Consider the following 25,103-nt stretch of genomic DNA (forward strand, 5'->3'; position numbering starts at 1 on the left):
TACACACACACACAGAGCACACACACAGCGCCCGCACACGCGCGCACACACACACAGCGCACGCACACAGCACCCGCACGCGCGCACACACACACAGCGCACACACGCACACAGCCCACACAATAAATACATAAAATAAATGGTGCCCCAGCAATAAAATTAAGCCCCCTGCAATAAAATGATGCGTCTCGTCAGAACGCCAAGCTTCCTTGTTACGGGTCCAGGTCCAGGGTTCCCAAGGCAGCGCTGATAGATGCTCTAGCAGCGCCCTTGTCCTTCAGCCTGGCTTATGTGTTTCCACAGTTTCCTCTGCTCCCTCGTCTGATTGCCAAGATCAAGCAGGAGAGAGCTTCGGTGATCTTGATAGCCCCGCAGGACTTAGTATGCAGATCTGGTGGACATGTCATCCTTTCCACCATGGACTCTGCCGCTAAGGCAGGACCTTCTACTTCAAGGTCCCTTCAAACATCCAAATCTAATTTCTCTTCGTCTGACTGCTTGGAGATTGAACGCTTGATTCTATGAAAGCGTGGTTTTTCCGAATCGGTCATTGATACCTTAATTCAGGCTCGAAAGCCTGTCACCAGGAAAATCTATCATAAGATATGGTGTAAATATCTTCATTGGTGTGAATCCAAGGGTTACTCATGGAGTAAGGTCAGGATTCCTAGGATATTATCTTTTCTCCAAAAAGGATTGGAGAAGGGTTTGTCAGCTAGTTTCTTAAAGGGACAGATTTCTGCTCTGTCTATTCTTTTGCACAAACGTCTGGCTGAGGTTCCAGACGTTCAGGCGTTTTGTCAGGCTTTAGTTAGAATCAAGCCTGTGTTTAAACCTGTTGCTCCGCCATGGAGTTTAAATTTAGTTCTTAAAGTTTTTCAAGGGGTTCCGTTTGAACCTTTGCATTCCATAGATATTAAGCTTTTATCTTGGAATGTTCTGTTTTTAGTAGCTCGAAGAGTTTCGGAGTTATCTGCTTTACAATGTGATTCCCCTTATCTGATTTTCCATGCAGATAAGGTAGTGTTACGTACCAAACCTGGGTTTCTTCCTAAGGTGGTATCTAATAAGAATATCAATCAGGAGATTGTTGTTCCTTCACTATGTCCTAATCCTTCTTAAAAGAAGGAACGTCTATTACACAATCTTGATGTGGTTCGTGCTTTAAAGTTTTATTTACAAGCTACGAAGGATTTTCGTCAAACATCTGCTTTGTTTGTTGTCTACTCTGGACAGAGGAGAGGCCAAAAGGCTTCGGGAACTTCTATTTCTTTTTGGCTAGGAAGTATAATACGCTTAGCTTATGAGACTGCTGGCCAGCAGCCTCCTGAAAGAATTACAGCTCATTCTACTAGAGCAGTAGCTTCCACATGGGCTTTTAAACATGAGGCCTCTGTTGAACAGATTTGTAAGGCGGCGACTTGGTCTTCGCTTCATACCTTTTCTTAATTCTATAAATTTGATACTTTTGCTTCTTCAGAGGCTATTTTTGGGAGAAAGGTCTTACAGGCAGTGGTGCCTTCCGTTTAAGTTCCTGCCTTGTCCCTCCCTTCATCCGTGTCCTAAAGCTTTGGTATTGGTATCCCACAAGTAATGGATGAACCCGTGGACTGGATACACCTTTACAAGAGAAAACAAAATTTATGTTTACCTGATACATTTATTTCTCTTGTGGTGTATCCAGTCCACGGCCCGCCCTGTCATTTTAAGGCAGGTGTTTTTTTTTATTTTTAAACTACAGTCACCACTGCACCCTATAGTTTCTCCTTTTTTTCTTGCTTGTCTTCGGTCGAATGACTGGGGGTGGCAGTTAGGGGAGGAGCTATATAGACAGCTCTGCTGTGGGTGTCCTCTTGCAGCTTCCTGTTGGGAAGGAGAATATCCCACAAATAATGGATGAACCCGTGGACTGGATACACCACAATAGAAATAAATTTATCAGGTTAGCATAAATTTAGTTTTTTTCCCTCTGGCGGTTACTGCGTTTTCTTTCATGTAATTAGCAAGAGTCCATGAGCTAGTGACGTATGGGATATACATTCCTACCAGGAGGGGCAAAGTTTCCCAAACCTTAAAATGCCTATAAATACACCCCTCACCACACCCACAATTCAGTTTTACAAACTTTGCCTCCCATGGAGGTGGTGAAGTAAGTTTGTGCTAGATTCTACGTTGATATGCGCTTTGCAACAGGCTGAAGCCCGGTTTTCCTCTCAGAGTGCAGTGAATGTCAGAGGGATGTGAAGAGAGTGTTGCCTATTTGAATACAATTGTCTTCCTCTAGGGGATCTATTTCATAGGTTCTCTGTTACCGGTCGTAGAGATTTCTTCTCCTACCTCCCTTTTCAGATTGACGATATACTCTTATATACCATTACCTCTACTGATTCTCGTTTCAGTACTGGTTTGGCTATCTACTATATGTAGATGAGTGTCCTGGGGTAAGTAAGTCTTATTTTTTGTGACACTCTAAGCTATGGTTGGGCACTTTATATGTAAAGTTCTAAATATATGTCTTTAAACTTATATTTGCCATGATTCAGGATAATCAGTATTCCTTCATTCAGACTGTCAGTTTCATTATTTGGGATAATGCATATGAATAAATATTTTTTTCTTACCTTGATAATTTTCAATTGACTATTTTTCCCTGCGGGCTGTTAGGCTTGCAGGGGCAGAAAATGCTTAATTTTATTGCGTCATTCTTGGCGCAAACTTTTTGGCGCAAAATTTTGTCATTTCCGGCGTCATAGTTGACGCCGGAAGTTGTTTCTAGTTACGTCATTTTTTTGACGCATGTGTATTCAGACGTTTTTTTGCGCCAAAAAATGTGGGCGTCAATTTCGACGTCAGAGGATGCGGCGTCATACTTGGCGCCAAAAAATATGGGCGTTGTACTTAACGTCAATAATGTGGGCGTCATACTTGGTGCCAGAAATGTGGGCGTCATACCTGTTCCACTTTTTTCTCACATTATTTAAGTCTCACTTTTTTGTTGCTTCTGGTTGCTAGAGGCTTGTTTATTTTGCATTTTTTCCCATTCCTGAAACTGTCATTTAAGGAATTTGATAATTTTGCTTTATATGTTGTTTTTTTCTATTACATATTGCAAGATTTTCCATAAACTGTTCCTGGATCAGAACATACTGAGGGATTCCTGTTGACTGATATCAGTCCTACCAAAGCTAAGTTAATTTATTTTAATGTTATGAATGTTTATCTTTAGCTATGGTTTGTAATAAGTTATCATGATAAACTTTTACATGCAGAATCCATTAGTATTTATGCTTTATATATTGCTATTCTTTTTATATCTTATGTACAAGATATACTTAAAAATAGAATCAGAAAAATATTCTTATAAATTTCTAAGGCTTTGTCTGACGTCCCGCCTTCTAATATTTCTAGGTCTTTTTCAAACTTCTTTTAGTTGATGAAGTTTCAAATGACCAACAACATAATGAATTATCCTTCTCTGATGGTGCTTTTTTTCTCATTCAGAATTTTTCTTCATCAGATATTGACACTAACAAATCTACTTTTTTATTCTTTAATAGAGTACATTTGTTCCTTGTTCAAAAGGTGTTGATTATTTTGGATATTGAAATATCTAGTTCTTTTGATTTTAAAGACTAGCTAACATTTAAATTCTGCTTGTTTATCTTCTGTGGTTTCTTCAGAGGGTTTTTTCCAGTTCCTGATACTAGGGAATGGAATAGGCTGAGAATTTTCTTTTAGTCCTTCTTTAAGGTTTTTAAATTGTATTCTTTGCCGGCAGTTAGTTTTCAGTTTTGAGGAAAGATTCCCCAAGTTAATGGGGCTATCTCTACTCCTGTTAAATATACTATTATTCTTATAGCAAATAGTATTTATTTTTTTCCTTCAGATGGTCGTATCTTATTTAAGGAAAATTATTTTCAGGTGCTTTTCTTAGACCTGTAATTTATTTGGCTGATGTTGCAATTGCTGCATCTTTCTGGTTGGATACTTTAAGATCAAGTATCGGATTATGATTTGTTTTAGCATTGTTAAAAGGACAAAATCTTCTACTTTTTTGAAGTTCAGACTAAGTGCTATTGCATTGTCTTGTTATCTTGCATTTGTTGATTATGCAAGTCCAGTGTGTTGTCTGATCCTTTAACTTGTTTAACATGCTAATAATTTCATTTGTGTTGTCATTTTATTAAAATATTTCGCAAATGAGGTTTAATCTATGTCTTAAGCTATTTTAGCTAGAAGAACTTTGTGATTTCAATCTTGGAATGCTAATTTGATTTCTAAAATCCATATTTCTTTTTTTCCAAGATATTCAATTATTTGGTTCATAATTGGATTCAATTATTTAACTGTTACTGTTACTCTGGGCTTCAAGATTGAGTTCTAAGACTAAAACTTTAAGCTTATATTAGTTTTCTGTTCTTACTAAGGAACGGAATCCTGAATTCTTCCCCAAGTAACATGTTTATAATTGGAAGTTTTTTGTTCTAAATTCAATTAAGCCTTTTAAAAGTTTAAAGTCAGCTCCCTTAATTTGCATGTAGGTGTGATTCTTATTCCAGCTTGGCTGGTAAGGGGCAGGTTAAGACTTTTTTTAAATTTGTTTGGTTCTATTCGGTCCAAACTTCTTAAACTTTGGGTACAGAATAAGTTTCAGAGTAAAACCGTCTGTGAGAAGTCTTTTTTTCTCTATCATATTCCAGCTATTCCAGTAAGACTATCACTTTCCTGAAGTGTGTCTCAGACCTGGAGTTTTCTGGGGTATTTTTTCCAGTTTCATTTTAGGAACTGGGTTTTGGGGTTTTATTCAAGACTATTCATTGTTCCAAAGATAGAAAATCTTTTTGAATTGTCATATAAGTGTACCATCTTTTAGAATGGTGTTTATATGGTCTATTCTGCCTTTTTGGTCAGTGATGGCATTATTTGTTTACAATAGATACAATAGATGCATAGCTTCATTTTCTGTTTTCATTCAGATTATTTTTATTTTCTGAGATTCTCTTTTTTTTGACAAGCATTATCAATTTTTTGCTTTTCCTTCTGGTCTAGCGACAGCTCTAAGAATCTTTTCAAGGTTCTCAGTGTTCCTTTTTTGGACGGTATCGTGGTACTGGCTCAGTCTTTTTCGTTCTGTGGAATCTCATACGATTCAACTTTGTTGTTTCTTCAAGACATGATTAGAGGATCTTTTTATCAAAAGCTCCTTGATTTCTCACACAAGGGTCACCTTTTTTAGGTTTCCAGATAGATTGTGTCAATGTTTTTGTCTCTAACAGACAAGTGACAAGTTTATTGGTTTCCGTTTGTCGGAACCTTCAGTCTCTATTATTTCCTTCAATTTGCTATATATGCATGGAAGTTATAGGTTTCATGGCTGCAGCATTGGATTCGATTCCCTTTGCTCATTTCATAGGAAACCTTTCCAGTTTTTTATGCTGAATAATGGTGCAGGGATTCTAGGATATCACTTTTTATATCTTTTTGAATCCTAATGTTTAACTATCTTTGATTCGGTGGTTAAGATGACCATCATTTAGTTCTACAGGTCTCTTCGGTTCTTTCAACCTGGACCATGATCTTTACAGATGTGAGTCTTTTAGGTTGGGAGGCTTTCTGAGGATCTCTGTCAGCACAAGGGGTTTGGAAATCTCAGGAGGCGAGATTACCATTTGATATTTTGGAACTCCGTGCATTCTCAGAGTTCTTCAGTTTGGTTTCTTTTTGAAGAAGAGACGTTTTTTTCAGACAGACAATGTCACAACTGTGGCGTTAGTCAATCATCAGGGTGGGACTATCAGTCTTTAGGCTGTGACAGAAGTATCTCGGATATTTGCTTGGACTAAATCCAGCTCCTATCTAATTTCTGTGGTCTTTTTCCCAGGTATAGACAACTGGGAAGGGGATTATCTCTGTTAATCAAGCTTTACATCCGGGAGAATGGTCTCTTTACCCAGATATGTTTTTCATTTTTCAGATGTGAGGGCTTCCAGAAATAGATCTGATGGCATCTCATCTAGACAAGGAACTTCCCAGGGGCCTATTCAGGTTCTGGGATCTTCAGGCGGAAGTAGTGTATGCATTAACACTTCCTTGGAATTTTCAATCTGCCTATATTTTTTCATCTCTGGTTCTTCTTTTTAGAGTGATTTTCTAAATCATCAGAGACCTATCTTTGGTGTGGCTGGTGGCTCCAGCATGGCCACACAGGTTTTGGTATATGGTTCTTGTTCGGATGTCCAGTTGCCAATCTTGGTTACTTCCATTAAGGCCAGACCTTATATCTTAACATTCATTTTTTTAATCAGGAATTCAAACTATTAATTTGATGGTATGAAAATTTAACGCTTGGTACTTAGTCACAGAAGTTTCTCTGACTCAGTGATTAATACTATGTTGCAGGCTCATAAATCTGTGTCTAGTAGGATTTATTATCGAGTTTGGAAGATTTACATCTTATGAATTCTCTTTCTTTTAGAATTCCTAGGATTTTATAGTTTCTTCATAAGGTTTTGTCTGCATGTTCCTTGAAAGGACAAATCTCTGCTTTTCTGTGCTGTTTCACAGTAAGAATTGCTAAATCTTTCTGATATTCATTGTTTTGTTCAGGCTTTGGTTCGTATCAAGCCTGTCATTTAAGCCAATTTCTCCTCCTTGGAGTCTTATTTTGGTTCTGAAGGCTTTTCAGACTCTTCTATTTGAGCATATGCTTTCTTTGGACATTTAATTACTTTCATGGAAAGTATTGTTCTTTTTAGACATCTCTTCAGCTAGAACAGTTTTTGAATTATCTGTTCTTTCTTGTGAATCTCCTTTTTCTGATTTTTCATCAGGATAAGGTGGTTTTTGCTGTCCTCATTTCAATTTTTACCTAAAGTTGTGAACTCTAACAACATTAGTGGAGGAATTATTGTCCCTTCCTTGTGTCCTAATCCTAAGATTTCTTTGGTTAGATTCTTAAATTCTTTGGATGTGGTAAGAGTTTTGAAATATTATGTTGAAGCTACTCAGTTTTCAGACAGACTTCTAGTCTATTTGTTATCTTTTCTGGTTTTAGGAAAGGTCAGAAGGCTTCTGCCTTTTCTTTGGCTTCTTGGTTAAGCTTTTGATTCATCATGCTTATTTGGAGTCGGTTTAATCCCCGCCTCTGAGGATTATGGCTCATTCTACTAGGTCAGTTTCTACTTCCTGGACTTTTAAGAATGAAGCTTCTGTTGATCAGATTTGCAAAGCAATGACTTGGTCTTCTTTGCATACTTTTACTAAATTCTACCATTTTGATGTTTTCTCTTCTTCAGAAGCAGTTTTTGGTAGAAAAGTACTTCAGGCAGCTGTTTCAGTTTGATTTTTCTGCTTATATTTCAGTTTTTTTCATTATAAAAATTGAAACTTTTGATTTGGGTAGTGGATTAATTTTTTCAGCGGAATTGGCTGTCTTTATTTTATCCCTCCCTCTCTAGTGACTCTTGCGTGGAAAGATCCACATCTTGGGTAGTCATTATCCCATACGTCACTAGCTCATGGACTCTTGCTAATTACATGAAAGAAAACATAATTTATGTAAGAACTTACCTGATGAATTCATTTCTTTCATATTAGCAAGAGTCCATGAGGCCCACCCTTTTTGTGGTGATGATTTTTTTGTATAAAGCACAATTATTCCAATTCCTTATTTTTTTTTATGCTTTCGCTCCTTTCTTATCACCCCACTTCTTGGCTATTCGTTAAACTGAATTGTGGGTGTGGTGAGGGGTGTATTTATAGGCATTTTAAGGTTTGGGAAACTTTGCCCCTCCTGGTAGGAATGTATATCCCATACGTTACTAGCTCATGGACTCTTGCTAATATGAAAGAAATGAATTTATCAGGTAAGTTCTTACATAAATTATGTTTTTTTCGCATGGCCATCTCTATGGCTTTAGCGAGTTTGCCTCTTCCTCCTTCAGGCAATCGAATGGTTAATCCGTGCGCTCATACAAATGGGCCATCGTGCAAACTGACGATTGTGCCTGATCTGTCACCTGGGATTGCAGTTTCCTCTGAGGCTTCAGAGGTAGAACCTTCAGGGTCGGAATCGCCTGATTTGATTCCCCCGACTGAGGAGGATTTGGCATTTAGACTTAGAGTGGCACGCCTGCGTTTACTTCTTAGAGAGATTTTGGTGATGTTAGAGGTCCCCAGTCCTGATCTGTCAGGTGGCTCTCAGTCCTCTATATCCGATATTAGGACTGCACAATTAATCGCGGATGCGGTTTTAAACCGTGATTAATCGCAGCAGTTTTAAAACCGCGAGAGTACGCTATTTAAAAAAAAAAAAAATCCTCAGATTGTCCTGAAAACTGAGGCGGAGAGGGAGGATGAGTGGCAGACCAGTGGGCGGCCCTGAGAATGCCCGCGAAACGGCCATTTTGGAAGAGATTGAAGAGTGTGTGGGAGTCATCTGGGAGTAGTGTGGGGGTGGTCAAGCAGTGGTGTGGCGGTGGGACAGCTCAAAGTTGTGAACAATAAAGTGAGTATTGTACAAATACTTTATAGTGCCTTACTGACTTTTTTTTTTTTTTTTTTAACTTCTTTTGTGGTTTGTATTTTTATGCTCCAGGAGTGCATTGGACATTGAGAAACATGTACAGTAAGATTCTGTAGTGTACTGTTAAATAAAGGGATTTCTTCTGTTATGTGTGATCAGTCCACGGGTCATCATTACTTCTGGGATATAACTCCTCCCCAACAGGAAATGCAAGAGGATTCACCCAGCAGAGCTGCATATAGCTCCTCCCCTCTACGTCACTCCCAGTCATTCTCTTGCACCCAACGACTAGATAGGATGTGTGAGAGGACTATGGTGATTATACTTAGTTTTTATAACTTCAATCAAAAGTTTGTTATTTTACAATAGCACCGGAGCGTGTTATTGCCTCTCTGGCAGAGTTGAAGAAGAATCTACCAGAGTTTTTACTATGATTTTAACCGGAGTAGTTAAGATCATATTGCTGTTTCTCGGCCATCTGAGGGAGGTAAAAGCTTCAGATCAGGGGACAGCGGGCAGATGAATCTGCATTGAGGTATGTAGCAGTTTTTATTTTCTGAATGGAATTGATGAGAAAATCCTGCCATACCGTTATAATGACATGTATGTATACTGTACTTCAGTATTCTGGGGATGGTATTTCACTGGAATTACTCTGTTAAAAGTACATTAAACCTTTTTAATAGGTATTTATTATGTTAAACGTTTTTGCTGGAAGTAGAATCGTTTGCATTTTCTGAGGTACTGAGTGAATAAATGTTTGGGCATTATTTTTCCACTTGGCAGTTGCTTGTTTTAATTGTGACAGTTTCGTTTCTCTCTCACTGCTGTGTGTGAGGGGGAGGGGCCGTTTTTGGCGCTCTTTGCTACGCATCAAAAATTTCCAGTCAGTTACTCTTGTATTTCCTGCATGATCCGGTTCATCTCTAACAGAACTCAGGGGTCTTCAAACTTCTTTGGAGGGAGGTAGATTCTCTCAGCAGAGCTGTGAGACTTATATATTGAATGTGATTAAAAAACGTTGCTCTGTAATTTTTATGCTTTAAATTTAATTATTGTTACTTTACTAATGGGAACAAACCTTTGCTAAAAGTTGTGTTGTTTTTTAAGGATTGATGCTATAACTGTTTTTTTCAGTTCATTATTTCAACTGTCATTTAATCGTTTAGTGCTTCTTTGAGGCACAGTACGTTTTTGTTAAATAAGATTGAATTAACCAAGTTGCAAGTTTATTGCTAGTGTGTTAAACATGTCTGATTCAGAGGAAGATACCTGTGTCATTTGTTCCAATGCCAAGGTGGAGCCCAATAGAAATTTATGTACTAACTGTATTGATGCTACTTTAAATAAAAGCCAATCTGTACAAATTGAACAAATTTCACCAAACAGCGAGGGGAGAGTTATGCCGACTAACTCGCCTCACGTGTCAGTACCTGCATCTCCCGCCCGGGAGGTGCGTGATATTGTGGCGCCTAGTACATCTGGGCGGCCATTACAGATAACATTACAAGATATGGCTACTGTTATGACCGAAGTTTTGGCTAAATTACCAGAACTAAGAGGCAAGCGTGATCACTCTGGGGTGAGAACAGAGTGCGCTGATAATACTAGGGCTATGTCTGATACTGCGTCACAGCTTGCAGAGCATGAGGACGGAGAGCTTCATTCTGTGGGTGACGGTTCTGATCCAAACAGATTGGATTCAGATATTTCAAATTTTAAATTTAAAGTAGAGAACCTCCGTGTATTACTAGGGGAGGTTTTAGCGGCTCTTAATGATTGTAACACTGTTTCAATACCAGAGAAATTGTGTAGGTTGGATAAATACTTTGCGGTACCGGCGAGTACTGACGTTTTTCCTATACCTAAGAGACTAACTGAAATTGTTACTAAGGAGTGGGATAGACCCGGTGTGCCGTTCTCACCCCCTCCAATATTTAGAAAGATGTTTCCAATAGACGCCACCACACGGGACTTATGGCAAACGGTCCCTAAGGTGGAGGGAGCAGTTTCTACTTTAGCTAAGCGTACCACTATCCCGGTGGAGGATAGCTGTGCTTTTTCAGATCCAATGGATAAAAAATTAGAGGGTTACCTTAAGAAAATGTTTGTTCAACAAGGTTTTATATTGCAACCCCTTGCATGCATCGCGCCGATTACGGCTGCGGCAGCATTTTGGATTGAGTCTCTGGAAGAGAACCTTAGTTCAGCTACGCTGGACGACATTACGGACAGGCTTAGAGTCCTTAAACTAGCTAATTCATTCATTTCGGAGGCCGTAGTACATTTAACCAAACTTACGGCTAAGAACTCAGGATTCGCCATTCAGGCACGTAGGGCGCTGTGGTTAAAATACTGGTCAGCTGATGTGACTTCTAAGTCCAAATTACTTAATATACCTTTCAAGGGGCAAACTTTATTTGGGCCCGGTTTGAAAGAAATTATCGCTGACATTACAGGAGGTAAGGGCCACGCCCTGCCTCAAGACAAAGCCAAAGCTAAGGCTAGACAGTCTAATTTTCGTCCCTTTCGGAATTTCAAAGCAGGAGCAGCACCAACTTCCACTGCACCAAAACAGGAAGGAGCTGTTGCTCGTTACAGACAAGGCTGGAAACCTAACCAGTCCTGGAACAAGGGCAAGCAGGCCAGGAAACCTGCTGCTGCCCCAAAGACAGCATGAACCGAGGGCCCCCGATCCGGGACCGGATCTAGTGGGGGGCAGACTTTCTCTCTTCGTCCAGGCTTGGGCAAGAGATGTTCAGGATCCCTGGGCGCTAGAGATCATATCTCAGGGATACCTTCTAGACTTCAAATTCTCTCCCCCAAGAGGGAGATTTCATCTGTCAAGGTTGTCAACAAACCAGATAAAGAAAGAAGCGTTTCTACGCTGTGTACAAGATCTGTTATTAATGGGAGTGATCCATCCGGTTCCGCGGTCGGAACAAGGACAAGGGTTTTACTCAAACCTGTTTGTGGTTCCCAAAAAAGAGGGAACTTTCAGGCCAATCTTGGATTTAAAGATCCTAAACAAATTCCTAAGAGTTCCATCGTTCAAAATGGAAACTATTCGGACAATCTTACCCATGATCCAAAAGGGTCAGTACATGACCACAGTGGATTTAAAGGATGCTTACCTTCACATACCGATTCACAAAGATCATTACCGGTATCTAAGGTTTGCCTTCTTAGACAGGCATTACCAGTTTGTAGCTCTTCCATTCGGATTGGCTACGGCTCCAAGAATCTTCACAAAGGTTCTGGGTGCCCTTCTGGCGGTACTAAGACCGCGAGGAATTTCGGTAGCTCCGTACCTAGACGACATTCTGATACAAGCTTCAAGCTTTCAAACTGCCAAGTCTCATACAGAGTTAGTTCTGGCATTTCTAAGGTCGCATGGATGGAAAGTGAACGAAAAGAAGAGTTCTCTCTTTCCTCTCACAAGAGTTCCATTCTTGGGGACTCTTATAGATTCTGTAGAAATGAAGATTTATCTGACAGAAGACAGATTAACAAAGCTTCTAAATGCATGCCGTGTCCTTCATTCCATTCAACTCCCGTCAGTAGCTCAATGCATGGAGGTGATCGGCTTAATGGTAGCAGCAATGGACATAGTACCCTTTGCACGTCTACATCTCAGACCGCTGCAATTGTGCATGCTGAGTCAGTGGAATGGGGATTACTCAGACTTGTCCCCTACTCTGAATCTGGATCAAGAGACCAGAAACTCTCTTCTATGGTGGCTTTCTCGGCCACACCTGTCCAGGGGGATGCCATTCAGCAGGCCGGACTGGACAATTGTAACAGACGCCAGCCTACTAGGTTGGGGCGCTGTCTGGAATTCTCTGAAGGCTCAGGGACAATGGAGTCAGGAGGAAAGTCTCCTGCCAATAAACATTCTGGAATTGAGAGCAGTTCTCAATGCCCTTCTGGCTTGGCCCCAGTTAAAAACTCGGGGGTTCATCAGGTTTCAGTCGGACAACATCACGACTGTAGCTTACATAAACCATCAGGGAGGGACAAGAAGCTCCCTAGCAATGATGGAAGTATCAAGGATAATTCGCTGGGCAGAGTCTCACTCTTGCCACCTGTCAGCAATCCACATCCCGGGAGTGGAGAACTGGGAGGCGGATTTCTTGAGTCGCCAGACTTTTCATCCGGGGGAGTGGGAACTTTATCCGGAGGTCTTTGCCCAAATACTTCGACGTTGGGGCAAACCAGAGATAGATCTCATGGCGTCTCGCCAGAACGCCAAACTTCCTCGCTACGGGTCCAGATCCAGGGATCCGGGAGCGGTTCTGATAGATGCTTTGACAGCACCTTGGAACTTCGGGATGGCTTATGTGTTTCCACCCTTCCCGCTGCTTCCTCGATTGATTGCCAAAATCAAACAGGAGAGAGCATCAGTGATTCTAATAGCGCCTGCATGGCCACGCAGGACTTGGTATGCAGATCTAGTGGACATGTCATCCTGTCCGCCTTGGTCTCTACCTCTAAGACAGGACCTTCTGATACAGGGTCCATTCAAACATCAAAATCTAACTTTTCTGAAGCTGACTGCTTGGAAATTGAACGCTTGATTTTATCAAAACGTGGGTTTTCTGAGTCGGTTATTGATACCCTGATACAGGCTAGGAAGCCTGTTACCAGAAGGATTTACCATAAGATATGGCGTAAATACCTATACTGGTGCGAATCCAAAGGTTACTCCTGGAGTAAGGTTAGGATTCCTAGGATATTGTCTTTTCTACAAGAAGGTTTAGAAAAGGGTTTATCGGCTAGCTCATTAAAGGGACAGATCTCAGCTCTGTCCATCTTGTTACACAGGCGTCTGTCAGAAAATCCAGACGTCCAGGCCTTTTGTCAGGCTTTAGCTAGGATCAAGCCTGTGTTTAAAACTGTTGCTCCGCCATGGAGTTTAAACCTTGTTCTTAACGTTCTACAAGGAGTTCCGTTTGAACCCCTTCATTCCATTGATATAAAGTTGTTATCTTGGAAAGTGTTATTTTTAATGGCTATTTCTTCGGCTCGGAGAGTCTCTGAGTTATCAGCTTTACATTGTGATTCTCCTTATTTGATTTTTCATTCAGATAAGGTAGTTCTGCGTACTAAACCTGGGTTCTTACCTAAGGTAGTAACTAACAGGAACATTAATCAAGAGATCGTGGTTCCTTCCCTGTGCCCGAATCCCTCTTCAAAGAAGGAACGTCTTCTACACAATCTGGATGTAGTTCGTGCCCTCAAGTTCTACTTGCAGGCAACTAAGGATTTTCGACAAACGTCTTCCCTGTTTGTCGTGTACTCTGGTCAGAGGAGAGGTCATAAGGCTTCGGCTACCTCTCTCTCCTTCTGGCTTCGTAGCATAATTCGTTTAGCCTATGAGACTGCTGGACAGCAGCCTCCTGAAAGAATTACAGCTCATTCTACTAGAGCTGTGGCTTCCACTTGGGCCTTTAAGAATGAGGCCTCTGTTGAACAGATTTGCAAGGCTGCAACTTGGTCTTCGCTTCATACTTTTTCCAAATTTTACAAATTTGACACTTTTGCTTCTTCGGAGGCTATTTTTGGGAGAAAGGTTCTTCAGGCAGTGGTTCCTTCTGTATAATGAGCCTGCCTATCCCTCCCGTCATCCGTGTACTTTTGCTTTGGTATTGGTATCCCAGAAGTAATGATGACCCGTGGACTGATCACACATAACAGAAGAAAACATAATTTATGCTTACCTGATAAATTCCTTTCTTCTGTTGTGTGATCAGTCCACGGCCCGCCCTGTTTTTAAGGCAGGTAAATATTTTTTAAATTATACTCCAGTCACCACTTCACCCTTGGTTTCTCCTTTCTCGTTGATTCTTGGTCGAATGACTGGGAGTGACGTAGAGGGGAGGAGCTATATGCAGCTCTGCTGGGTGAATCCTCTTGCATTTCCTGTTGGGGAGGAGTTATATCCCAGAAGTAATGATGACCCGTGGACTGATCACACAACAGAAGAAAGGAATTTATCAGGTAAGCATAAATTATGTTTTTATACTATCTATGTAACCACAGCACAGGTAGCACTAGCTAATTTTATTTTAACTATTTTGTGGTTTGTATTTTTATGCTCCACGAGTGTATTGGACATTGAGAAACATGTACAGTAAGATTCTGTAGTGTTAAAAAAACGTTTTATTGAAAAATGAAGGGGTTATAGTAATTTTTAATTAAATCGCAATCACGTTTTTTTTTTTTTTTTTTTAAATTGCTATTTTTATTTTTCACCCATATTGCCCAGCCCTATCCGATAACTATCTTGATTAGAGGAGTGGAGAGGGGGATCCTCTCCTTTATCGTCTCTGTATATAGTTATAGAATCCCAGTCCCGAGCTCTATGGGGGGGTTTGTGTTCTACACAGGCAGGACCTGTTCCTTTTGAACACCCTTTTGAAGTCCTTTTGGTGCGTTTAACCGTTTTCATTTCTAATCCTTTTCGGATAGTTTTTGTTTTAAGAGCTCAGGGTTCTTATGCAAACACTCTTTTGGAGTTTCGTCACTTGGATTGTTCCTAGTTATATCGACTTTAATTGTGGATATGGATGTCTTCCTATGGAAGCTTCTGGATCTCTGGTCGGGGTGATTTTCCCTTCGATTTTATAGATATGAAAGTTTAAGCCTCAGAGCTTGTTTCTTTATTTGTTTATTTCTTTCATGTAATTGGCAAGAATCCATGAGCTAGTGACGTATGGGATATACAATCCTATCAGGAGGGGCAAAGTTTCCCTCACCACACCACAATTCAGTTTTACAAACTTTGCCTCCCTATGGAGGTGGTGAAGTAAGTTTGTGCTTGATTTTCTTCTGTGATATGCGCTTCTCAGCATTTTGAAGCCCGATTCCTCTCAGAGAACAGTGTTTGTCAGAGGGATGTGAAGAGAGTATCACCTATTGATTCTATGGTTTTCCTCACAGGAAACCTTTTCAAAGGTTCTCTGTTATTGGTCGTAGAGATTCATCTCCTACCTCCCTTTTCAGATCGACGATATACTCTCATATTCCATTACCTCTACTGATACTGTTTCAGTACTGGTTTGGCTATCTGCTATATGTGGATGGGTGTCTTTCGGTAAGTATGTGTTCATTACTTAAGACACTCTCAGATATGGTTTGGCACTTTATGTATTAATATAAAGTTTTAAATATATGTATTGTACTTATATTTGCCATGAGTCAGGTTTATGTATATTTCCTTTTGCAGTCTATCAGTTTCAAAATTGGGAAACATATTTAGGAAGTTATTTTTTTCTTACCTGGGGTATAGTCTTTTCTTCAAATTGACTGCTTTTTCATTAATTTTCACAGGCAAAATTAGGCTTGCGAGGTCGCAAAATGCTGATATTTATTGCGTCTTTCTTGCCGCGAGAATTTTTTTGGATCAAAGGTACTTTCAGTAACGCAAATTCCTCATTGACGGCGTCTTATTTGACGCAAGGTTTCCTTGCACAAGGTTGCGTCTGCCATGAAGCGAGTTGCGTCATTTCCGGATGTTGTTAGCGCCAAAAAATTTCATTTTGCGTTGTGCGTCATACTTGGCGCCAAATAATTGAATTATTTAGACCCCACTTCGTATATGCATTTTGCCTTTTTTTATGCTCAGAGGGCTATGCTGTTTGCATTTTTTTCCCATTCCTCAAACTACCATATAAGGAAATTGATAATTTTGCTTTATTTGTTGGTTTTTTTTCTCTTACATTTGCAAGATGTCTCAATCTGATCCTGTCTCAGAAACCACTGTTGGAACCCTGCTGCCTGATAACAGTTCTACCAAAGCTAAGTGTATCAGTTGTAAGTTAGTGGAGATTATATCTCCAGCTGTAGTATGTAACTGTTGTCATGATAAGCTTTTACATGCAGCGAATGTATCCATCAGTACTAGTACAATGCCTGTTGTTCCTTCAACATCTAATGTACATGATATTCCTGTGAATATAAAAGATTTTATTGCTGATGTGATTCAGAAGGCTTTGTCTGCTATTCCGCCTTCTAATAAACGTAAAAGGTCTTTTAAAACTTCTCATAAGGTTGATGAAATTTCAAATGACCAACAACATACTTAATTATCCTCCTCTAATGAGGATCTATCTCGTTCAAAAAATCCTACCTCAGATATTGACACTGACAAATCTACTTACCTCTTTAAGATGGAGTATATTCGTTCCTTGTTAAAAGAGGGGTTGATTACTTTGGATATTGATGAGACTAGTCCCCTTGATACTAAAACTAGTAAACGTTTAAATTCTCCTGTGGTTACTCCAGAGGTTTTTCCAGTTCCTGATGCTATTTCTGATATGATTTCAAGGGAATGGAATAAGCCTGGTGGTACTTTTATTCCTTCTTCTAGGTTCAAAAAGTTGTATCCTTTGCAAGCAGCTAGATTGGAGTTTTGGGAAAAAATCCCCAAAGTTGATGGGGCTATTTCTACTCTTGCCAAACGTACTACTATTCCTATGGAAGATAATACTTCTTTTAAGGACCCTTTAGATAGGAAACTTGAATTTTATCTAAGGAAAGCTTATTTATTTTCTGGCTACATTCTTAGGCCTGCTATATCCATGGCTGATGTTGCAGCTGTATCAACTTTTTGGTTGGAAAGCTTAGCACAACAGGAAACTGATTCTGATTTGTCTAGCGTTGTTTGCTTGCTTCGACATGCTAATAATTTTATCTGTGATGGTATTTTTGATATCAATATTGATGTTAAAGCTATGTCTTTAGCTATTTTAGCTAGAAGAGCTTTGTGGCTCAAATATTGGAATGCTGACATGGTATCTTAGTTTGCTATCTCTTTCTTTCCAAGGTAACAATTTATTTGGTTCTCAGTTGGCTTCAATTATTTCAACTGTCACTGGGATGGAGTTTTTTTTTTACCTCAGGATAAAAGATCTAAGGGTAAATCTAAAGCTTCTAATCGTTTTCGTTATTTTCGACAGAATAAGGAACAGAAAGCCAATCCTTCCCCCAAAGAATCTGGTTCCAATTGGAAACCTTCAAGTTGGAATAAATCCAAGCCTTTTAAGAAACCAAAGCCAGCCCCCAAGTCCGCATGAAGGTGCGGCCCTCATTCCAGCTCAGCAAGTAAATTATTAAAAGTAAAAAAAAGAAAAACAAACCAAACTTCTAGCAGAATGTATAGACTGTATACTATTTACTCAGCTAGCAAAGAAAATCTGCAGCCTGTATAAGCTAAAGGAGAGGGGGAGAGGATAATTTTGTTTTCATATATATTTAAATATAGTTACAGTAACTATATAATAATAATAATTATAATGTTGTTAGCACCATTAACAATGCTCACAGCTACCCTGTTATGACTAGTACTTTGATGTAGAAACCTGATCATTGATTATTTTTTGTTTTTTTTTCAGGCTGTTGAAATCACTAGTTGTGGGAACTTTGCTGTTATTGGCCTTTCACATGGGAATGTAGATGTGTACAATATTCAGTCTGGAATTCACAGAGGTCACTATGGTGAAAAAAGAGGTAACTAAATATAGTGGAAGCATGGATGCTTCTTCTTGTTGCATTTTTTTTTTTTTAATTAAGAATAATATTGCGCCTGCAAGCCATTAAATGACAATTACACCTTTTTAAATAAGCAAGAATCATTTTTGGTCATTCGTAGGGCATATAATTTTATCGCACAGATGGATTGTGCTGCAAGCACTGCTGATTTTGGTCATCAGCGGTTTCTGCTCTGGACCAGCAGCTCTCATAGAGTTGCAGGGTCGATAGTGATAAAATGACATGCTTTACAAATTAAACGGTATAATTTGTTTTCTCTAAATTGACCCTTCAGCACAGCTGGGAAAAAGAAAGCAGTTTTAGTAAGGCTGATTCATCTTTTTTTTTTTTTATGCGTTACTCATACAGGACCAGTATTGTATTTTGCTTCCATCAAACCATGCACCTTTAGAATATTCCCCTTTTAAATGGCACGTACCATCATGTTTCATTATTTAGAGGGATTTTGGAGTGTTTGGCTTGTTTTTTTTTTTTGTTTTTTTTGTTTTTTTTTATATCCTTCCCCACTTCATCATCTCCTATACAAAAATCTAATTTCACACAAAGAAAAACTTAACGATGGATGGAGACACAACAAGAAAACCACAAAGTATTTAAACCTGTATTTACAGAAACAATCTTTCAGCAATGGCAAATATAAGTGTGTGGGGTTGATGCTTAGGTGATCATCATTACTATAGTTAACTTTGAAATGGGGAATTTTAATTTCCTGTAGCTAGAAAAGAATGTAAGTTTTCAGCTGAGTAGTCTGATTCTACAATATGCCTTATATGCATCTTCAAGTAAAATAATTATTAAAGCTAAGAAGCTGGGATTTAAACTCCTGGCCACTAGGAGGAGGCAAAGAACACCCCAGCAGAGCTGTTAAGTATCACTCCCACTTCCCATAAACCTCTAGTCATTTTTTGCCTGTGTACATCGTAGGAGGTGTGCGAATATGGTGTCTGAAGATATTAATCCTTTAATGGGTACTTTTCCCTGCAAGCAAGGATTGGGGCTATACTGTGTCCATGTAATCCTCTTTAGTAAGAGTAATGGTGGCTTTTAGCAGTTGGAAGACGGCAAGGTAGTCCTTGCTTATCTTACAACATTTATGCTATCCCTATATAGTAAACCAGTGTTGTTTACTCTACTTTTCTTTTCCTACAGGTCCCTTTCAGAGGTCAGCTGAGTCTGTCATACCTCAACAGGTAAGTGCTCTTGCCTTTTAGGTTTGAAGGACTCAGCACTTTTGATAATTCCTCAGTGGAGAAGTATTGGGACATAATTATGCCATTGTGGGGATTTAACTAAGGGAAGCACTGTAACTGCTCAGGGAGCTTAAGGGGTTAACTGATATTACCCCTTTGGTTGAGGCTGGCTTGTGAGAGGGATAATTGGGCTCAAGGCACTTTATTTGGCCTCATTGTATAATGTTTGTATGTGGTGCTATACATTTTGAAAGAAGTAAGACGGTTAAAGGGACAGTCTACACCAGAATTGTTATTGTTTTAAAAGATAGATAATCCCTTTATTACCCATTCCCTAGTTTTGCACAACCAACACAGTTATATTTATATATTTTTTACCTCTGTGATTATCTTGTATCTAAGCCTCTGCAGACTGCCCCTTTATTTGTTCTTTTGAAAGACTTGCAGTTTAGCCAATCAGTGATGGCTCCCAGGTAACTTCAGGTGTACGAGCACAGTGTTATCTATATGAAAAACATGAACTAACACCCTCTAGTGGTAAAAAACCTGTTAAAATGCATTCTTAAGAGGTGGCCTTCAAGGTCTAAGAAATTAGCATATGAACCGCCTAAGTTAAGCTTTCAACTAAGAATACCAAGAGAACAAAGAAAAATTGGTGATAAAAATAATTTGGAAAATTGTTTAACATGACATGCCCTATCTGAATCATGAAAGGTTTTTTTGGACTAGACTGTCCCTTTAAAGCTCATGATCCTTCTTTTTTTTTTTTTTTTTTTTTTTTTTTATGTAAGCAGCAAAACTTGTGCGCTTTCTCTTTGGTGCCACAGTTAGTTTTGCACTGTGGCGATCACGTGACCGCACTCCGTTCTTCCACTCTACAGCCTTCACCATAACTTCTATACAGCTTCCTAGCGACCGATGGGGTATTTCACGATCATAGATAGTTTTTTCTGGCTACATCATTAATTATTCTGCAGTGTTTTCCATTCGTGTTACTAGTTGGGACTTCCTGGTCACCATAGTGGTAAATCTCCTCAGCTAGGCTGAGGTTATAGGGTTGCAACTTTTTTTGAGGTTTTTCTCATTTGCTTTACCCTAAATCAAGTTTTCTTTAGTTATTTTTATTCTGCACTCTAGTGCAGTAGTCTTTTGCTCTATCATACGTTGGGTATCATTTACAGTTTTTTTTTTGTTTTTTTTTAACCCAACTTTTTCATTTTTGATTACTTTAGGAACCTTTATTAGTATTATGGACTCTGATGCAAATTTAGCTTTATCTTTTTAGAATTATATTTCTTGGAGGCTCAAATTATTTCTCCTGTGCAGTTTTGTTCCACATGCTTAAATAAAATGTTAATGTCAAAAAATAAATATACCCTCTTTAGAGCCATCAGTGTTTCAGGATAATGTTGTCCGTGCCATGCCTCAACTTTCTCCTCAAATGTCCCAAGCTTTAACAGTTTCACAAGCAGTACCCTGTGGTTCCTCTCAACCTATTCTTGGGGCAGTATATTTGCCAGGTGATTTTGCTGTGCAACTGACTTCTGCAGTCTCTGCAGCTTTGAGTGCCCTACCTATTGCTGGTAAGAGGAAGAGAAAATTCAAGAACATCTCTAAATCTAGTAGTTCTGATTCCGCCCAGGCTGCCTTAGTCAGTCTATCTTACCGATAAAGCAAAACACATGGAGACCGGCAATGGGCAATCCCCTTTCTAGGACACGGTGCAGAGTGGACAAGCTGGCGACCTCCAGCCCACAAATACGAATTCAAATTCCAATACTCCACAGCACCAAGGAATTTTACAAATCTTCTTTTATTCTTTTACAACATTTAAAAACATAGACAGTGTAGATATGCAAAGTTTCGGTACTGTTGTCCCGAAACGTTGCATATCTACACTGTCTATGTTTTTAAATGTTGTAAAACAATAAAAGAAGATTTGTAAAATTCCTTGGTGCTGTGGAGTATTGGAATTTGAATTAGTCAGTCTATCTGTTATCTGAGGAGGATCACTCCTCTGAGGGTAAGATCTCGGATTCTGAGTTTGCTGTGGCTAGCACAGCAGACTCAGTGGAGGTAAATTTTAGATTTAAAGGGATAGTCTAGTCAAATTTAAACTTTCATTATTCAGATAGGACATCTAGTTTTAATTAACTTTCCATTTTTTATTTTTTATTTTTTTTTAATCATCAAATTTGCTTTTTTCACTTGGTATTCTTTGTTGAAACTAAACCTTGGTAGGCTCATATGCTAATTTCTAAGCCCTTGAAGGCTGCCTCTAATCACATGCTTTTTAAATTGCCTTTTAAAACAAAAGACTTGATAGTTCACGTGGGCCATATAGATAACACTGTGTTCAGGCACAGAAAGTTATTTAAGATTTAGCACAACACAATGCTAAATGCAAGTCAATAGATAATAAATTGTCACAATCATGTGATCAGGGGGCTGACAGAAGGTTCTTAGATACAAGGTAATCACAGAGTTAAAAAGTATATTAATATAACACTGTTGGCTGTGCAAATCTGGGTAATGGGTAATAAAGGGATTATGTATCTTTTAAAACAATAACAATTCTATTGTAGACTGTCCCTTTAAGCTTGAACACCTCTGTTTTACTTTTGAAAGAGGTTCTAGCTACTTTGGAAGACTCTGAGTCTACGATAGCAGAGACTCCTAAAAAGGCTAATAAACTTGAGTATTTGTTGTCAAACCTAAATCTGTGGAAGTATTTCCTATTCCTGATAGCATCTCTGACATTATTTCTCTGGAATGGGAGAAGCCGGGGGTTCCTTTTCCCCATCTCCTGTTTTTAAAAAGATGTTTTCTGTTGCTGACTCTGTGCAAGATCTTTGACGCACTGTTCCTAAAGTAGAGGGCGCTATCTCCACCCTAGCCAAGAGAACCACTATTCCTCTAGAAGATAGTTCCTCCTTTAAGGATCCTATGGATAGGAAACTGGAAGGTTACTTAAGAAAGATGTTCCTACACCAGGGTCTACAATGGCAACCTGTTGCTAGTATTGTAACAGTTGCTGGAGTGGCCTCTTATTAGTGTGATTCCTTGTCTGATTTGATTTCAGAAGAAACAACTAATACTAATACTTTAATCTGTGATGCCAACATGCAAGTAATTTGTCTGGGGGCAAAGATTTCTAGCTTTGCTGCTCTATCTCGTAGAGCCCTGTGGCTAAATTTGTGGTCTGCTGATGTGACATCCAAGTCTAAACTTCTGTCTCTGCCTTTTAAGGTTAAGACTTTATTTGGTCCTGGTCTGGCTGAAATCATTTCCACGGTTACTGGTGGAAAGGGAGCCTTTTTGCCCCAGGACAAGAAGGGTGGCTTTCTTAAACTGTGTAAAGGATCTCGCTTCTCTAGGTGTGATTGTCCCATTTCCTCTGGCGGAATAAGGTCAAGGATTCTATTCCAACCTATTTGTGGTTCCCAAGAAGGAGGGAACTTTTCATCCCATTTTAGACCTTGTGTCTCAACAAGGTTCCATCCTTCAAAATGGTGACTATCCGCTCTATTCTCCCTTTGGTTCAGGAGGGTCAGTTCATGACTACCATCGACCTGAAGGACGCATACCTTCATGTTCCTATTCACAAGGAACATTTCTAATTTCTGAGGTTTGCCTTTCTGGACAAACACTTCCAATTTGTAGCCCTTCCTTTCGGCCTTGCCACTGCCCCCTCAAATCTTTACAAAGCTTCTAGGGGCTCTTCTGGCAGTGGTCAGATTTTTGTGAATTGCAGTGGCTCCATACCTTGACGATAGCTTGGTTCAGGCACCATATTTTCATTTAGCAAGATCCCATGTGGATTCTCTGTTGTCGATTCTATGCTCCCACGGGTGAAAGGTGAATCTAGAAGAGTTCCTTGGTGCCAAATACCAGAGTATGTTTCTCTTGTAAGGTGTATCCAGTCCACGGATCATCCATTACTTGTGGGATATTCTCCTTCCCAACAGGAAGCTGCAAGAGGATCACCCACAGCAGAGCTGTCTATATAGCTCCTCCCCTAACTGCCAACCTCCAGTCATTCTCTTGCAGCTCTCGACAAGGGAAGTAGCTAGAGAGATGTGGTGACTTAGTGTAGTTTATCTTCAATCAAAAGTTTATTTTAAATGGTACCGGAGTTGTACTGTTTTTACCTCAGGCAGAAATTAGAAGAAGTGTTTTGCCTGAGGTTTTTGATGATCTTAGCAGGTTGTAACTAAGATCCACTGCTGTTCTCACACATAACTGAAGAGTATGGGAAAACTTCAGCTGGGGGAACGGCCTGCAGAATCAACTGCCTTGAGGTATGCTCAGTATATTTTTTTCTAGAGAGATAATAAGAAGTCTAGAAAATGCTGCCTGATATATTTGAGGTAAGCCTGATTGCAGTGATTTAATAACGACTGGCATCATGCTTGCAGTAAAGGGTAATTTTCATGTTAATTGCTCTTATGGCTTAGTATGTTAAACGTTTACATGAGTTATAAGGAACGTTTTTTTACTAAGGGTGATAAATCTTGCTTTGGGGCCTAGTTTTTCCACATGGCTGTTGTTTGACTCGTAGGAGTAGTTTTTTAGTCCCTCTGACTTTCAGTGCATGGTGGGAGGGGCCTATTTTCGCGCTCTAATTGCGCAGTAACTTTTACACTCTGAGACATCCAGCTTCCCTGAAGGAGTCCCCTTACATATTGGACCTCTATAAAGGGTTTTTGTGCCTACAAAAGTCGTTTTATGGGAAGGTAGGAGCCACAGTAGAGCTGTGGCAGTTTGCCTGTGACTGTTATAACGGTTTTTACCGTTTTTTTGCTTCGTTTTTTTAGCCTGAGGGGTTAATCATCCATTTGCAAGTGGGTGCAATGCTATTTTAGTCTAGTACATACACTGTTAAAATTTCATATAGTTAACTGCTTTTTTCACTGTTTTGCAGTTTTTGTGTTTGTTTTTTTCCCTTAAAGGCACAGTACCGTTTTTTATATTCTGCTTTTTCACATTAATTAAAGTGTTTTCAAAGCTTGCTGGTCTCATTACTAGTCTGTTAAACATGTCTGTCATAGAGGAAACTCCTTGTTCATTATGTTTAGAAGCCATTGTGGAACCCCCTCTTAGAATGTGTACCAAATGCACTGATCTTACTATAAGTTATAAAGATCATATTCTGGCTTTAAAAGATTTATCACCAGAGGAAACTGACAAGGGGGAAGTTATGCCGACTAACTCTCCCCACGTGTCAGAACCTATAACTCCCGCTCAAGGGACGCCCGCTCAAGAGGCGCCAAGTACATCTAGCGCGCCCATAGCGTTTACCTTACAAGACATGGCGGCAGTTATGGATCATACCCTTACAGCGGTACTGTCCAAACTACCAGGGTTACAAGGAAAGCGAGACAGCTCTGGGACTAGGAAAAATACAGAGCACTCTGACGCTTTAGTAGCTATGTCTGATATCCCCTCACAATATGCAGAAGCTGAGGAAGGAGAGCTTCTATCTGTGGGTGATTTTTCTGACTCAGGGAAGATGCTTCAACCTGATTCTGATATGTCTACATTTAAATTTAAGCTTGAACACCTCCGCGTATTGCTCAGGGAGGTTTTAGCTACTCTGGATGACTGTGACACCATTATAGTCCCAGAGAAATTGTGTAGATTGGATAAATACTATGCAGTGCCTGTTTACACTGATGTTTTTCCAATACCTAAGAGGTTTTCAGAAATTATTACTAAGGAATGGGATAGACCAGGTGTACCGTTCTCTCCCCCTCCTGTTTTTAAGAAAATGTTTCCCATAGATGCCGCTACACGGAACTTATGGCAAACGGTCCCTAAGGTGGCAACTTCTCTTT

General features: G+C 39.6%; 1 protein-coding gene across 1 annotated transcript in view; it reads left to right on the forward strand.

Moving 5' to 3' along the window:
- The window catches only part of WDR36 (WD repeat domain 36), a 410,170-nt gene that overhangs the window by 81,409 nt on the left and 303,658 nt on the right, over positions 1-25,103 (forward strand). Inside the window, exon 13 of the mRNA XM_053699732.1 lies at positions 17,920-18,034. Within this exon, the coding sequence (XP_053555707.1) occupies positions 17,920-18,034 (115 nt within the window). The remainder of the gene's footprint in view (positions 1-17,919; positions 18,035-25,103) is intronic.

Source organism: Bombina bombina, chromosome 2 (assembly GCF_027579735.1).
Source record: "Bombina bombina isolate aBomBom1 chromosome 2, aBomBom1.pri, whole genome shotgun sequence".
Classification (NCBI taxonomy): Eukaryota; Metazoa; Chordata; class Amphibia; order Anura; family Bombinatoridae; genus Bombina; species Bombina bombina.